At 34.7% G+C, this 17,669-nt stretch overlaps 2 protein-coding genes across 4 annotated transcripts in view; one reads left to right on the plus strand and one right to left on the minus strand.

Annotated features, from left to right (window-relative positions):
- Nucleotides 1–17,669, plus strand: part of CDC73 (cell division cycle 73) — a 117,132-nt gene that overhangs the window by 43,495 nt on the left and 55,968 nt on the right. The window lies entirely within an intron of this gene.
- B3GALT2 (beta-1,3-galactosyltransferase 2) lies at nucleotides 7,954–17,187 on the minus strand. Its single transcript, XM_002760460.7, has 2 exons — nucleotides 16,591–17,187; nucleotides 7,954–12,273 (listed from the first exon to the last, which is right to left on the minus strand). Exon 2 carries the CDS (start codon nucleotides 12,151–12,153, stop codon nucleotides 10,885–10,887), a length of 1,269 nt encoding a protein of 422 aa, XP_002760506.1. The 5' UTR covers nucleotides 12,154–12,273; nucleotides 16,591–17,187; the 3' UTR covers nucleotides 7,954–10,884.

Here is a 17,669-nt window from a genome sequence, read left to right on the forward strand (position 1 = left end):
AATCAGTCAATCAATCAATCAATCAGTAGTAAGAATGGAGGTAGCTGCATAATGGCTAATGTATATGTACTGTGGATAAAATTACTTTTCTGTTTATCTTATGAGATGCAAGAATATTAAATGAAATTTGTTAATGATGAATTTGGATTTTATAAAGCAGTAAGAGACAGTGTGGTGTAAGATGTATTTCTAAATGAGTTTTTGAAAAAAAAACCTGACATGTATTTTTTCTTAGTGTGATCCCTTTTGTAATTGTAATTCTTTTTTTTTTTTTTTTTTTTAATTTTAAGTTCAGGGGTACATGTCCAGGATTGTTACATAGGTAAACTTGTGTCATGGGGGATTATTTCATCACCCAGTGGGGGTTTCACACATGATTTCATCACCCAGGTATTAAGCCTAGTACCCATTAGTTATTTTTTATTTTTTCTGATCCTCTCTCTCCTACTCTCCACCCTCTGATAGGCCCCAGTGTGTGTGGTTCCCCTTTATGTATCCATGTGTTATCGTCATGTAGTTCCCACTTATAAGTGAGAACGTGTGGTATTTGGTTTTTTGTTCCTGTGTTAGTTTGCTAAGTATAATAGTCTTTAGCTCCATCCATGGCCCTGCAAAGGATATGATCTCATTTTTTATGACTGCATAGTATTCCATGGTGTATATGTACCACATTTTCTTTATCCAGTCTGTCATTGATGGATATTTAGGTTGATTCCATGTCTTTGCTACTGTGACTAGTGCTGCAGTGAACTTATGCCTGCATGTGTCTTTATAATAGAATGATTTATATTCTTTTGAGTGTATACCCAGTAATGAGATTGCAGGGATAAGTGATATTTCTGTCTTTGGGTCTTTGAGGAATCGCCAGTTTCTTTCACAATTGTTGAACAATTTACACTTTGACCAACAATGTATAAGCTTATCTTTTTCTATACAACTTTGCTAGCATTTGTTATTTTTTGACTTTTTAATAGCCATTCTGACTGGCGTGAGGTGGTATCTCATTGTGGTTTTGATTTCTGTTTCTCTACTAGTTAGTGATGTTGAGCATTTTTTCATGTGATTCTTGGCCACATGTATGTCTTCTTTTGAAAAGTGATCATGCCCTTTGCCTGCTTTTTAATGTGTGTGGTTTTCTTTTTGGTAAATTTGTTTACGTTCCATATAGATGCTGGCTATTAGACCTTTGTGGAATGCAATGCATAGTTTGCAAAATTTTTCCTGTATTTTGTTCATTGTCTGTTTGTTGATAGTTTCTTTTGCTGTGCAGAGCTCTTTAGTTTAATTAGATCTTATTTGTCATTTTTTTGCTTTTGTTGAGTTACTTTTGGTGAATTAATTGTCTCATCAAATAGGGGCTACCCCCTGAACTGGAGACAGCATCTTTCCAAACCACATCTGTGAGTGGAGGGGCACAGCTGCATTTTGTGGGAGATGCATTTCAGCATCAGGAGGCAGTTAAGTCTTCACAGGTCATCCAGGGATTATATGGATGATAACCCACAAGTGTTTACACCTTAATTTCGTAGAAAAGCTCTGTGTGATTACTGCTGTCTTCCAGCTGTGGAGACTGGGGCACACACAGGCAAGCAAATTACTTTAGGAACGATGGGCAAACAGGATCAAGAAATAACTCGCCTCTGTTGAACACTGCGCATGGTTGAGACTGTGTCCCAGATATCAGGGTATCAGTCTGTCTAGGTCCCAGCTATATTTCCAGTACCTGGCAGAGCTCCTGCGACAAACTAGATACCTCTGTTCATTTTCTATTGTCACAGTAACAAATTGCTTCAAATTTGACACCTTGGAACACTTACTATCTGTAAATCCAAGTTTCAGATACATTGCGGCTAGGGAGAGGCCTCTGCTTAGAGTCTCACAGGCTCAAGTCAAGGTGTTAGCAGGAATGTGTTCCTTTTGGGAAACTGAGGGGAAGGACCAACTTCCAAATTCATTCTGGTTGTTGATCAAATTCAGTTCCTTGTGATGTTAAGACTGAGGTCCTTGTTTGTTTGCTGGATGTAAACCGAGGGCTAAACCAACCTTCAGGAGGCCACCTGGTTCATGGCCTCCTTCACCTTGAAAAGTCAGCAGTGGTGGATATAGTCCCTCTCATACTTTGACTATGCCATGTTCTCCTCTTGTGCTGTGTTTCTCTCTGACTCTTCTCCCTCTTAAGGGTCCATGTGATTATATTGGATCAGTCAGGATAATCCAGGGTGATCTTCCTATTTTAAAATTATTTGCAAAGTAACTTTGCCATGTAATGCTAAAATACTCACAGGTTCTGGGGGCTAGGGCATGGATACCTTTGAAGGGCATTCTGCATCCTGTAACAATCAATATTTTTTAATAAATGAAAAAAAAGATGTATTTCTTAGTGTTGGGAGAATACAAACTTTATGAGTTTTTGGTTGCTTAATGTTAGACAGAGTTGATTTTTGTTTGCTTTTTTGAGACAGTGTCTCTGTAGGCCAGGCTGGAGTGCAGTGGCATGTTCTCGGCTCACTGCAACCTCTTGTTTCCTAGGTTTAAGTGATTTTCCTGCCTCAGTGTCCCCAGTAACTGGGACTACAGGTGTGTGCCACCATACCTGGCTAATTTTTATATTTTTAGACTAGATGGAGTTTCACCATGTTGGCTAAGCTGGTCTCTTGAACTCCTGACCTCAAGTGATTTGCCTACCTTAGCCTCCCGAAGTGTTGTGATTACAGGCAAGAGCCACTGCACGTGACTCATTTTTGGTACTCTTTTTTTTAATTACTTATAATGAATAATATTTTTTGCTAAGATATCCTGATTTATAACAGCATATGATTACAAAGTTATAAGGTATTTTTTTTGTTTGTGTTTGTTTTGTTTTTGTTTTTTGGTATTATCAGCCAAGCTGAGAAAAGACTTACAATGGAAAGACAAAGAAGCAGTTGATGGGAGAGAGACTGTTGAGTTGTAGGACAGTATAAATAGGGTAGGGAAGAAGAGAGGATTAGTGAGCCAGCCTTCCTGCCGGGTGTGGAGCCTTTTATGTGTTCCTACCTTAAATATGCTAAGACCAGAGAGATGGACAGTTCATCCCAATTAACATAAATGAAAAGAGTTCTCTTTCAGTTCTTGTCATTTTTTTTTTTTTTTTTGACAACCTGGGAACCATCATGTATGGCCCACTTGCCTAAGTCAAGCATTCTGTCACTCTTCCATTCAAACTTTTTTCTATCAGTTGTGAAGTCTAATGTTACCTAGCACTGCATCCTTTTTCCCTCTTCCTTTTGCCATCCCGTGTTCTGAATTGTCAGATCACCTAAATAGAAGGCTTAAACTTAACTGGTACTTGGGTAGCTTAAGATTATAAGATTATTATTCCTAAACTATTCCTGTTTCTGATACCAAGATGTACTAGTTCGATGAAATACTTAGTTTTCTAGGCCCAGACAGCTGATATAATGGATTTGGGTTTATATTTTCTTTGAAATGTGTGCGTGAGTGCCTTTAGATAGAGTATATACTCACAAGGTATGAATACTGTAGCAAGTTTTAGGGATTCTTGTGGTCTTCTTGAGCACAGTGGTGGAGAAAAGAGGAAAATCCCTGGTTACGTCGCACACTCAGGTCATGCAACCTGGCCTAGGGCAACATTAGCCTAGAGAAAGGAGCTGCCTTCTCTGGTTTGCTCTCTGCAGATGGTGCCTCTGTGATCCTTTTGATTTAGAGAGGCTCCTTATTGTGATGTGGCTATTAAACTGCTATGCCTTAGTCTACTTCTTTTTGTTTTCTTAATTCCTTAACTATAAAACATTTCTAACAGAAATATAATGAGAAAATAGCACATGATCTTCTATCTTCCCATCTCACAGATGCTATAATTACCATTTTAAAGGCTCTCCTTATCTGTTCCACCTCTTCCTTTTTTCCTGAAGCATTTAAAAGCAAAAATGAGACACTGTCATTTTGTTCCTACATACTTAGCCTTTCTTAAACATATGGATGTCTTTTACCCAGCCACAGCGTCATTGTATGCAGCAAAATAAATAACGTTGATGTAGTCTAACACAGAGTTCATTTTACAGTTTCTTTGATTTCCTGAAAAATGTCTTTTTGTAATTTATTTGTTGGAAATAGGACCCAAACAAGCATCGTAAGTTGCGTTTACTTGTTAGGAATCTCAGGTGTCTTTTACTGTAGTTGATAATCTTCTTTTTGGTGCCATTGTCGCATTTGGCAGACTGGATATCCTGTGAATCTTCTTCTGAATACTGTTTTTAGTGCATAAAAGAAAATATATAAGATAAAGCCAATTGTATTAAAGATATTTTTTAAAAACACAATTATGACATAATTTTGTGCTTCTTTACTAATGTATTATATGACACAATCTAGTGACAAATTTGATAAATACCAGATTTTAAAAGTATAAAGAGCATACATAATTTCAGGATATCTTTATTTTAATATGAAAGTGAATTTTGTTGGTGACAGTCATAATCATTGCTAATATGAATATTGTGGTTTATCTGCATTCATGAAGAAAATCTTAATTTCCTTTAGAGATTAATCCAAATAAAATTGTACATTTTTTTCCCCATTAAAATTCTTCTGAACTTTATCCATAGTTCCATGCCCTAAAGAGACAGTACATATTAAGAAAAGTCTTGGCTATAGGTCTTCTTTGGTGGCTTTTTCTAAGTTTGTCAACAGCTTATCAGGTTCTTCACCTCTTAGCCTTTGTCCTTCCAGTTTCTCTGGAACATTCTTCCCCTTTCTCTTAATAAGACTGATTCCTTCTCATAATTCAGATCTCAGTTCATCAGCCACTTTGTGATCCGCCCTTTTTCTTCTACTTATCTTGTTAATTTGTTTTCTTTGATTATCTTTAAATATATGAATTCGAAGGTAGAAACCTTGTCTTTCTTGCCTTTCACTGTATCTCCAGTGCTGAGAACAGAGTATTTGGCATGTAAGCATTGCTTGAAAAGTATTATCAAATGAATCTGAAGCCTATATTATACATTATATTTTTAGTTATTTTCCATTCTTTCATCTGGGTGTAGAGTGGTAATTATAATTCATTATTATTGTTAATGATGCTTTGTAATATATAGGCCCTCAGTGCCACTTGACAATTCTTTTATACCTTGCTTGATGATTCTTTATTACATTGTTTCTGGCAAATTAGGTTCTTTATACAGTGTTTCCTCTCTCAGTGAATGGCACTGTCAGTGTTCAGGCCAGTGTCTTAGGCATCAGCCTTGCCACTTACTCCCTCTCATCTCGAGTAGCCAGCCATCACGAAGGCCTGTAGATCTTACTTCCTGCCATCTCTGGAATCCCTTCTGTCCATGTCACTACTATCCTTTCTCACTGTAGGGAAAACTTTGATACTGTAAAACATTTTCCTTTAAATGAAATGAAAATGCTTTAAAAGGGTGAGACTGTTTTATTGAGTCAAATTTTAATTCACTATTCCTTATTCAGGAATTTTTTGTTTCTTTTAAATCAGTCTCAAGGGAGAGAGAGATAATAATTTATGAGTTAGAAGGTGTGAATGGGATCAAAAGATTGGGTAGAGGGATTAGCTTTAGCAAGGAAGAGAATCATTTATGGACCTTGTAGCTGGCCGAGGGTTTACAGATCTTGGTATTTACCCTGAGTACTTGAGAAGCCATCCAAGCGGTGGGACAGCATGCCTAGCTTTATGTTTTGAAAGTAACTCTGACTTTCATATTGGCAACAGATTATGTGGATATGAGGAAACTGGTTAGAAAGGTATTGCAGTAGTTCAAAAATAAGTGATGCTATTTTAAAGAGCGGCAAGATGAAGAAAAGTAGATGGATTCCAGTAAGGATCCAAGTCTTTGGGTTAAATGGATATGGGCAATAGCAAGAGAAAGAAGTGGCAAAAGTGATTTCTGGTATTCCTGTGTGCCAGAATACAGGAATAGTCAGTGCATTGACTAGGGTTAGCCATGCAGTGAGATAGAGAATGCTGTAAAAGTACTAAGTTGGGGATGATGGAAGATAACTTAGGTTTTAGTTTATATTAAGTGTACATAGATTTATAGACATACAGATACAGTTGGCACTCCATATCCATGGATTCCACATCCGTAGATTTAACCAACTGCCAATCAGAAATATTAAAAAACAAAAAAACAAACAAAAAAACCCTAGAGTGCCTGTAAATAGTACAGACTTTTGTGTGTTATTTTTTCTTAAATAATATAGCATAACAACTATTTATGTAGCATTTAGATCATGTTAGGTATCATAGGTAATCTAGAGATGACTTAAAATATGCAGGAGGATGTGCATATTTTATATGCAGACAGTATGCCATTTTATGTAAGGGACTTGAGCATCTGTGGACTTTGGTGTCTGTGGAGAGTCCTGGAGCGAAACCCCCACAGATACTGAGGTATGATTGTACTTTACATTAGAGGTTTTGCTTATGACCTTTGATTAAAACTTGTTTTACTTTTGTAAAATCAAGTTTACGTGTTTTTTTTTGTTTTTTTTTTTTTGCCCAGTTATTTGCTTTCTCTCTGAAGTATATAGGAGTCATTCTCTTCTCTCTTGCATGAATCTCTTGGGAAGAAGATTGTAGTTCCCTCCTCCCCCCCCCCCCCCATTAACCCTGTCAGAAGACAAACAGACCTCTGACAAAGGAATACAATTTAAACACATTTTTAAAACAAATTTTATATGTTAAGCAAATTTGAAACAGTGGGATAGTTTTCTTTGTTCATTAATTTCTAGGCTCAGACAACATGTTACATTGTATCAGGCCCAGGCATTCAGTTTTGTGGTTACTTTTGAGACTGTTGGCCCTTCTTCCTGGTGGTGTGACCATAAGAACATAGTCCCCTAAACCCTGTTTCCCTGATCTTTTCCCAGTAATAAGGCATTTGTTGCAACATAGTCTCAACTCCATTATGTTGTATACACAAGAACTGTTTTGCTTTTTGAGGCTTGGCTGTGGTTACCTTATGAACAGACACAAAATCTTTAGCCCTTTCTCTTTATGAGAAGATGTTCTTGGATTCATTTGCCCAGCATTTGTTCAGGTGGCATAGCAGACAGAGGACATGGCCTTACAGAGCATTAAAGAATCATCATGGGAGCAGCAAACAATTTTATTACTGGAAAATTTGGTGGTAGTAGATTTTCTGTCCCATTTTAGTATGTAATATACATACATCATCTGCCTTCTGGGAGTAATATATAAATGACATATTGAAATTCTTGGAGATAGCAATGTATGTCAACAGGAATTTTTTTTCTGCTTTTTAAAGCTATGTTAATCTCATAGTGAAATTTCCTAGTTAAACAGTAAAAAACGGAAAAAGAAAGTTTACCTAAATAGACTGGAGAAACTGGTTTTACCTTCTCATGACAAAATGATAGGTGACTAAACAGTGGCATGGGTGAATGCAGCACTACTTTTATCTATTAAAAATTATCAATTGTGCTTTAAAAATAAGCATATTTTTTAACGTCTGAGTGCCACCTGCCTGCTGTTTACAGTTGTGCCTCAGGGCCCAAAGATGCCAGAGATAAGCAGTAATGCGGATGCTTTTCTTTCTTTCTCCCCCCCCCCCCCGCCCCCAAGTGGGAGTTTTGCTCTTGTTACCTAGGCTGGAGTACAATGGTGCGATCTCCGTTCACCACAGCCTCCACCTCCTGGGTTCAAGTAATTCTCCTGCCTCAGCCTCCCGAGTAGCTGGGACTATAGGTGCGTGTCACCATGCTCAGCTAATTTTTGTATTTTTAGTAGAGACGGGGTTTCACCATGTTGACCGTGATGGTCTTGATCTCTTGACCTTGTGATCCACCCGCCCAAAGTGCAGGGATTGTAGGCGTCGGCCACCGCTGCGCCTGGCCAGTGCAGATGCTTTTCAAAGATTCTTGTCACGTTAAACAGCAACTGAAAAGAAGGGAAAACAACTTGGGGATCAGATATACTTTCTTTTCTCTTGTCTTTATTGCTCTTAATATCAGGTGCCCCTCCAGTGTGTGAAAACAGTATGAAGCCTGGAGGCCTGGCGAAGGATGAAGAACAAGCAGAGAATGGGAATATAAAGGGACAGACCAGTTTTGCTCAGCCCTTGACTTCTTTTTAATCAGCTGTCATGTTTGTCATGTCAAATAACAGCAGAACAGTGTAATGATTAAGAACATGATCCTTGAAATGGAAACCTGCTGCTTGACTAGCTGTGTGAACTTAGGTATTTAACCTCTTACATGAGTCTTTGCTATGTTAGTGTTGTTCATAAGGATTGTATGAGATCATGTATGTCAAGTGCTTTAACACAGTACCAAACATACTGCTTGTACAGTCAGCAAATAGTTTCCACTGCTGTTATTAATGATACTATTTTTGTAGAATTTGCTAGAAATAGAATATTAATAAAATTTCACTTGCGATTATATGTAATTATGCTGTATACAAAGAAGTGGGGGAGAAATCTCAATTATTTGGTTGAGTTAGAATTTCAGCACTTATATACTTGATCAGAATAAACAAGTATTGAAAGTTATTGTGTTTTCATCTTCTGAAGTACCGATTAACACTTTGAACATAAAGATTTCATGGTTTCCATACCCTTTGACCAAAAGCAACGGTGTCATTTAAAATTATATTTTTATGTATCCAAAAATCACATAGTATTGGGATGAAAAAGGCACAATTAACAAGTGGTGAAATGTTTAATACACTGTCAGCTTATTTTGCTTAAAAAAAAGACTTAAATATTGTGGGAAAGTCAAAAGTAAATTAATAGTAGAATATTTATTTTAAAGTAAGGATTTTCAACAGTACAGAGACACTTTACTATTTGGTCCAGTCCCCTTTGAGGACTCACAGTGTCTAATGTCAGATAACTATTTTTCAAGATAATTTTAAAAATAGAGAAATTTGTATAGATTTTATAGATTTTAAATTGAAGCTTGAGATAGGAACAATTTAGATGTCTGTGAAGAAATCTGTTTTTCCAGTCATTTAAAAAAAAAAAAAGAAACTTTTTCCAGCTGAAAATTACTGTCTTTTAAAGATCCTGCACTGTAGTAATAATTTGGACAAATAGCACTCGAGTTCTCTATGTATACATCCACACATACTCTTTTTTTTTTTTTTAAACTTTTGAAGCATAAATCAGAGAGCATTGTTCAACACCGAGGGAAGGAATCCTTTTGTCTTTTGTCAGACTTACTGATCTAATTTGGTATTATCCTCTTGTGTGTGACTTCTATTTAATAATTCTGGTGTTTCTGTAGTCATATAGAATAAGTGAAAAACAGACTTAAACCAAAAGCTCTGGGGCATGTTACACAGATCAGCTTTCAGAATCACTTGATTTACAATAGAACGCTTAGGCTACTGATTTGAAATAGAGATAAGTACTTAAACGCTTTTTGTGTTTTCAAGTTTCACAGATGTTATAATTGTCTTTCTGTGATTTATCCTTTAATAATAGAATCGGGGTAAAAAATGATTATTAGAATTAAGAAACATTCTGACTAAATTAAGATTGACAAATTTACATACTTGTATGGAATAAAAACACTCTTTTAAAGTTAGTAGGTTAGTTATTTCTTGATTTTAAAATTCATGATAGAGTCCAACAAAATTACTGTGAAAATACTTGTATCATAATACTCAGTAAAGTTTTTTCTTTTCCTTTATTATTAAAAACTTGATAAAAGTGCATTGTATACATTGTTCATCCTAAATTGTGTTTGTCAAACATTTGTAGTTTTCCCCATCCCTCCCAAGAAGGTTTTTAATTGGTGATGCAGAATATTTGTCATCTACCAAATTAAAAACTGCAGGTTTGTAAACTTGGCACTCCAAGAAAGAAATAGGTGCCATGAAATGATTAAGTATTGGCATGTGTATACCTGCTGTCAGGAAATAAACTTCCCATATGTTGCATTTTAGCAGACATGTGTCTTAAAAATGTACTGAATGAAACGGTACCTGCGCTCTTTAGCTTTTTTCAACAGTACATCCGATTTGTGCCTTTAAGTAATTACTTTTGCTTCAGTTACTTTTACAGATATATTCGAGTCAGATATACATGAAATTAAATGGTGGTACTGTTTAAGAGTGCAGTAATGGGTCTAATCGAATAACTCATTGAAATAGTTTGGTTCTTAACACCAGTGAGGAAACAAAACTTATCTGTTTTGAAACATTTAATAACTATAAAAACTTGAGCCTGAGACACGTTAATTTTTCACATTTTATCATGTCATGTCAAAATAATTTTCCCCGATATATGTATTAATAAAAGAAATTTAAAAGAAGATCTCAATTATTTTTAAAAAGTAAATACTTTCATGAGAACTGCGTTGATGAAACATCTGAATTTTATAATGTGTTTGTAGAATAACTCAACTAAATCTTATTGCATTTAGAACCCTAAAAAAGGTCAAAAGATTTGTCCTTTGCACAATTACAGTTTCCTTAAAATTGATAGTGATGTTTTATTTACATTTAATTATATATTAAAATGAAAAGCTAGATCTAAAATGAAGGATCTTTTGACAGGCTTCATTTCTTGAATTAAAATTTATGTGGAAAATATATGCAGATACATTTTATTGGCCCTAACAGAAGACTTAAACCACTGATTTATGCATGCTTGTTATTGCATGTTAATACACAGAATCCTCTTACACAGTTTTTTAAATAGATTCTTTTGGGAAACCTTTTGTTATATAATATTATAGTTTTCAGAATTACCTTCTTTAGAAATTAAAAAAATACTTTCTGAATTTCTTTATGTGATGAGTTTTAACTAAAACTTGTCCTATGGATGTAATCAGTTTTAACTATACATGCTTTTAGCAATATTTACAAATTGCACATCTGAAAAAAAATGGTCTTTTCTAGTGTAGTTTACGGTGGCGATACCGGCCTGCCTTTTCTTTTGCTGCATTGGCACAGGCATTGTGCTTATTTTGTTGTAAATGGTTCCAGTATTTTATCAGTTCACTAGGCTGGAACTGATGAGAGGTAATTAGGTGACTGTATTTACAGCTTGAATAAGAAACTCGCCAGTGATTGAACACAAACTCATTGGGGGGGGGCACAGGATCGATTCTCAACTTGGCCAGACAGATCCCTACATACACATCTTCCAAGTGCAAACGGCGGATACCTAAAGAAACTTTAAAAATCTTTTCTGCCAGATCTCCAGAAAAAACATAACCAGTTCCAGAACAGAAGACAGGATAACGCTCACTTGGGTAGAGGTCTGGTGGCATGTACCACTTGCTATCTTTGTTTCGATTGGGTGCATATCCTCGCATTAGGTAACCAGTAAAGTAGTTACGTCTTGGAGGCAGATCTGGCTTCAGTAACTTATGTATTAAATATTCAGTGTTGACAAACATGTCACTGTCAGTTTTCATAACATACGGAATATGTGGACAGTATGTTGCGACCCAATTCATGCCCATTAGTGTTTTAGTGGTCAAATTATAGTACGTATCTAAGTATTCCTGTTGAATTATATCATGATATTGTCTGCTTTCTTCCAGAATTGCACGTTGAAGGTAGCCATTTGGCTTAATACTTAAGCCCAACAAAAATATTCTTGTGATTTGAATACCAGGTGCTAGACTTTCATTGCCCCAAGTTTGCCGAATAGCTCTTCTAGCTTCTATTTGTCCAGGCTCTGCAGCTATTAGTAGTATTAAAAAAGGGCTTTTCTCTTGGCATTTTTCAGGCTCATTAATAATATATTTGAAATGGTAAGAATTTGGATGTCCAGTACCTTTTTCATTGTAAATACTTCCATTGGCACCAAGTGTATTCTCCAGGCCTGTAACTCCCTGTGGTGACAGGTCTGTGTTATTAGAGTTGGTTGCTGTTTGAGGCCTCAGAGTTTGAGGGACTGTTTCTTTCCAAATGTTCCGAAGGGAGCTGTGGTTTGTCTCACTTTTTGTTGACCGAAATCCTCGGAAAGTGTATGTCACAGGGTTTTCTTTGAATCCAGCTCTGCCTGGCAGCCAGTCATGATGATTGAAAAACAAAAACATAGCAAAAAGAAATACTAGAGAAAGTACTCCAATAAGATGAGTGCGGAACAGAGACCTCTTTGCATTCCAGGTCATCTTTGCAAAGCAGCAGTGTCTTCTCCTCCACTGAAGCATGTTGTAAATGTCCAGTGGTGGGATATGAGAGATTGGTGACCAAAAATGTGCTCTTCTCCTTAATATTTTTCTTTGGCAATCATTTTCCAATTGAGTCACATTGTGTCTCTTGCAGTCATTCTATAAAAATGAAGCACAAAAGTTTACAAAACTGCCTGAAAGGGACTTTGGATACTAATATATTCAGGGCACATAGGACTGTCTTAGGTTCTAAATATATAACCCAGGAACAAAGCTTATAATTTATTTCCCCTTGGCAGCATAACTGAGAACAAGATTGATTTATATAAAAATATACCTTTGTTGCACAGTGAACATTTTAAAGAGATAAAGTAATGGATTAATTTAATTGTCTTGGTACACTAGTCATTTGTACTTTTGACTCAAGTTGAAGATTTAAAAGTTGCATGTAGTAGAAAAAAATGTTACTAGATTTCTGGGAAAGATTGTGTAAAAAGGCCTTGAGAGCAGACGGAAAATGTATTGGCATTAATTAAAATTGATTTGACATACTATTGGTGGTATGGTGCACAGTCAGAGGCCTTTTTTGTAAAATGGTCATGTGTCAGTTATGGGACAGACGGTGCAAGGTTGATTATGGCAGAGTTCTGTTAGTCACAGTACACTGCTTGGCATGTTTCCATTGGCCCCTACTGTGTTGAGAAAGTCAGTGAGAAGATGCACCTGTCAAAATTAATTTTCAGCATCCAATAACTTCAGTGTAGGATTTTTAGGCAGTAATAAATGATTAACACTTCCAAGTATTTTTTAATTTTAACTTTTCATTGTATATATGAAGTATTCATGATGTAATTGTTCTTAGACTTAAGATTAATTTTAAAACATAGCATGTAATTGTCTTTATCAGTGGCTTTGGCAGAACACTGTAACGCATCTTGCTTGAGTCTCCATGTTAGAATTAAAAGAGCTACTTTGAAACTATTTAAAATTCTGAATTTCACATAATATATTTTTAAATATTCTTGAGTTGTACTTTATTCTGAATTTACAAGCAGAGAATTTCTTAAATTTTTAGAACTTGTGATAGCACAGTTAGGGTCCTATATTTTAAACGGTTATGAGATGGCAATATGTGAGGTTCATAATGCCATATATTAAGAACCGGTTATGTATCTTGCAACAAGGTTTTCAGTGCATCACACAGATTTGTTCATGTTTGTTCTTAGTGTTTCTGTTGTTTTTAGTTTTGGGGGACTAATATATTGAGGGAGTAGAGATGGGCAAAGAGCTGTAGTTTAAAGGAGGATAAAACTTTCGGCAAGAAGGCGTGATGAATATGTAACTTTAATTTTTCCAACTTTTTATTAGGAAAATGATTTCTTTAAACAAAAGAAATCAATTGAAAAGTTTTAATACAGGAGAATTTATTTTAAATTACAGTGTATACATAAATACATGTATGTATTTAGCCTGTAATATTGAGATACTCACGGTTAGTAATTTGTCTAACCTTGGCATAAACTTAATTACCTTTAGGAAGTAGAATTTACATGGAAATTTGCATGTAATTGAATAGTTATAAAGTAAAATTCACATACATAATATTAAGTACTTTGAAAATAGTGATTGAAAGTGTTAGGCATAAATGAATGAAAGTACTATTATAGAAACAGCCACTAGGAGGAGCAAGTAGTTGGGAATTTGAACAAATATCGAAGGTCTAACCGTATAGGACCAGCATTTGAAAATTTCCAGTTTCTGAAATTACATAGAGTACTTTTAGAAGTTATAATATTTCTAAAATGTAAAAAAATTATTTAAGCATTTTGAAAGATACGAACAACATTTTTAAGTTTGGAATTTTAAAAGCAAATAATTGAGTTTGCTATGTTAGAATTTATTTACGTGAATTTAAACTCAGCATTACTATAATGAAAACCAAGGCTATACACTGTACCAACAAAACATAGTTCTGCTGTGAGCTAAGCTGGAAAGAATACAGCTGAGCATTCTGTTTTAGAAACACAGTGTTTTCCTTCTTGTACTTGTGAATAGTTGACTCTTCTTTTTAGACCAGGGAACTATTTTGAAGCTTTTATTTCCAAATGACATATTTGGTAAATAGGAGTGACTCTCCCCCTACACTTCATAAAGACACCGGTAAATATAAGGGTTATATATGTGAATTTAAAAGAAACAAAAGTTGCTTTTAAAATTTATTTGATAATCTGTTTTAAGTATTAAAAAGGTAAATCAAGTGTATCTATTTTCTGCTGATAAAATAACACTTGGAATCTGGTTGAAGTCCAATCATTTAGATTTTTTTTAAAGTGTAAATTTATGGTTTAAGAAGGAGTAAACAATGGCAGATGTTTGAATGGATATTTGAGTAAAGAACTGAGTAAATGAATGATGGAAAATAATCATAATTTATTTTATTTTTTTAAGAATGTACCTGATGTGATGTCTCCAAAGTATTTTAGTATTACAGAAAACAGCAAATTATTGCATACTGTAATCTAGCATAAATACATAGTTTTAGTCTTAATAAGATTTTATAACAATGTGTGATAGAGGTGCATCTTAATTTAGACCTCGTGGCATTTGTATGTTTGTAGATATTCAGCTATTGAGTTATTAAATCTATATATAACTAGAAATGAAGTGCATTTGTCTAGCCTTAAAAAAATTTCTTATTAAAAGTTTCTCAGGTCTTATAAAATTTTTTGTTAAAAAGAATAAAAATAACCATGCCTCCTTTTTATTAAATGATAAAATTATTCTCCAGTTATTGCCTGTTGTATTTTAATTCTTAAAAAGAGAGTGTAAGACAGGAAAGCTCTATAGTATGCAAAATAGTTTTGCACTTTTACATTTTTAGAAGAAAAATAGCTTTGGTTTATCTCTTCTTTTTTGATAGTATCTATATGTTATTAATGTGTATTTACATTTTATGGATGAAGTTAATGGGGAGAATGTTACTGTAAAATGCTGTTCAGTACACACACACACACACACACACAGTTTTTATCATTTGGCTTTTAAAAGTGTTGATATCATTAGTCTATTGGAATAGTCCTAGATTTAAATGGTGATGGTTTAACAGAAAAACTTATTTTGAGATGTATAGGTTATAAAACCACTTAATTGGTGACTTTAATATTGAGAGATAAAGGTACCAAGAGGGACTTGAAATTTTTACAACAATATTTTTTTAGTACTATTTGATATTAGTCTTTTATTAGGATAAAAATTCATCGTTGAGAGTGATGTTTGTCTGGTAAACTTGTTTAATCTTCATTTTGGAATGCAGTACTTACATATTTTTTTAAATGTTTGCCTTTTGTTATTATTAGATAATTACTGAGTTGTAGAATAAAATTCAGGAGAAATCAGGATCTTTGATTTTGTAAAATTTTAGAAATATCTTTGAATTCTTGAACCCTAAGTTGCTATTCTAACTATCATTGTTGCTGGAATAGTTTATTTGATTTTTCTGTGCCCTGTACTCACATATAGTGGCAGTAGTTCATTATTACATATTTACATAGCCTGGAAGCATATTAGCTACGTTTATATTTAATTTTTTGACCTTGTATTGCTGTTTGTGGATATTTTTATATCAGTATTTTCATATTATGTTTTTGATTTTCACTTTTAAAATGATCATCAGCAACAACCTTATATTTGATCATTTGGAATTAGTCTTTTACATAAAATACAAGCTCACTATTTCAAATAGTGAATTTTTAAAACAACCATTGATGTCTCTTTGTTTAAAGTTCTATTCATGGACACTGTAATAACACCAGACTCTATTGTGGTGTTATGCATAAACTCACACTTCCTTATGTGGTCTTATGCTAATGCTTTCCTTTTAGTATCTTCTTGTAGCTTGGTAATACTTAAAATTTGTTGGATATTCTCTTTGTCTGTGTTGATTATCTTCATTTAGGGAGATGTTGGAGGGAAGATTTTGTTACTAAAAGCTGTTATATATTAAGATTTTGTTTTAAAGGACTTTGAAAAAAAAGCTCTTAAGGTTATCCTGGCTACTATTTAGTGTAATTTCACTGCATTGTCTCTTTTGATAGCCATTTTAAAGAGAGCATTTAATTTACTAGATAAGGATTCAGTATGACCTAATTTGGTAGGATATTGCTGTGTTTTCCGTGAAGGGCTACATATTTTTTTATTTAAGTTCTATTTCTTAAGGAATCCTTTAAACACATCTTATTTGCCTTTTCCCTCTGATGTCTGTAACCCAGAATTATTCCACGCTACATATTTAGCTGAATAAAGCAGTGACAGCTTGTCTTCTAAACAATGACAAATTTTAAAATCATATATTAAGAAACCCTTTCATAGTTTCAAGGGCAGTGAACTGGATGAACTTGCTTATCAGGTATTAGTGCCTCCAGGGCTATAAAAAGGTAACACATTTAAATGACTACCATACACAAGATATTAACATACCTTCCTTGGTCAGGCCATTTATGTGGAGAGGATTATACCCACTGAAAATACTTTTGGCACGCCATCACTTCAGCAAAAAAGATGCTATCGAACATGCGCACATCCCCCAACAGTCTGCCTCCTGCGATTGCTTTTCACAGTATCCAAAGTGTCCATCTGTCTTCTCGTCTTCGAGTTACCCTCCTTCTTCATATGGGTCCTAGTCTTCTGAAATTTTCCCTTTCTTTCATTTTCTCTCTCTTTCGTTAAACAAAAGGGCTATAGTTGTCCGTTCTGCTTGTAGCACTGTTGACTCTTCCCGACAGTTGATGCATTGAAGCTTTCTACATCTGCTGTTTTCCTGGCTGGACAATGCAGTGCTGTGTTCTCGTCTCAGTATCCATATTTCTAGTAATAACGCTGAGCTGCAGTGTAAAGCAGCCAGAGCTAAAATATAGTGCTTCAGTTGTGTTGGAAAAGAATAGGATTTACCTCTCTTCTTTCGCTGTTGCCTGGCAGCTGCAGGAAGGATTTTGAGCAGTTTTAATGGGGTTTTAGTCTATAGTATGAAATGCACGGTTCCTCAGCTGCTGCACAGGCAGGCAGCAGTTTAAATGTGGGCTTGACAGATGCTCTCTGTGACAGAGCAGAATTTAACGTCACTGCTTGGCTGAATCCCACGTGATTGTTTGCATTCATTTTGACTAAAATCCTAAGGTAGGGAGAAGCTTAGAGATTTTGCTTTTACATGATAAATTATATATGTTCAATGCAAGTGTAGTAATGAGTGAATAATATGAAAATGTGATGATTATGAAATGAATGGTTATGATTTTATTTTTTTCAGCTTATTTCCTTTTTTAAACTTTATTCTTAAGTACAGGCTTTCTAAATGTTTTCTGTGTTAGATGTTGGCTTCGTGTTTCTTACATGTTTCTATAGGGTTTAAGCCGTATAAGCTTTTCTATGTAAGTTGGTATAATTTAACCCCTTCAGTGCATTCTCCTCTTAAAGTTTTTTTTTCCTGCCTTCAAATTGCTCTTGATTTTACTAATATCTAGTTAAGACCTATGGTTTCTATTGAAACCATATATCTTTGT

Source organism: Callithrix jacchus, chromosome 18 (genome assembly GCF_049354715.1).
Source record: "Callithrix jacchus isolate 240 chromosome 18, calJac240_pri, whole genome shotgun sequence".
In the NCBI taxonomy this organism is placed as follows: domain Eukaryota; kingdom Metazoa; phylum Chordata; class Mammalia; order Primates; family Cebidae; genus Callithrix; species Callithrix jacchus.

Coding starts and splice junctions, on each gene's coding strand:
- B3GALT2 (XM_002760460.7), bottom strand. CDS start 12,153: ATGCTTCAGTGGAGGAGAAGACACTGCTGCTTTGCAAAGATGACCTGG.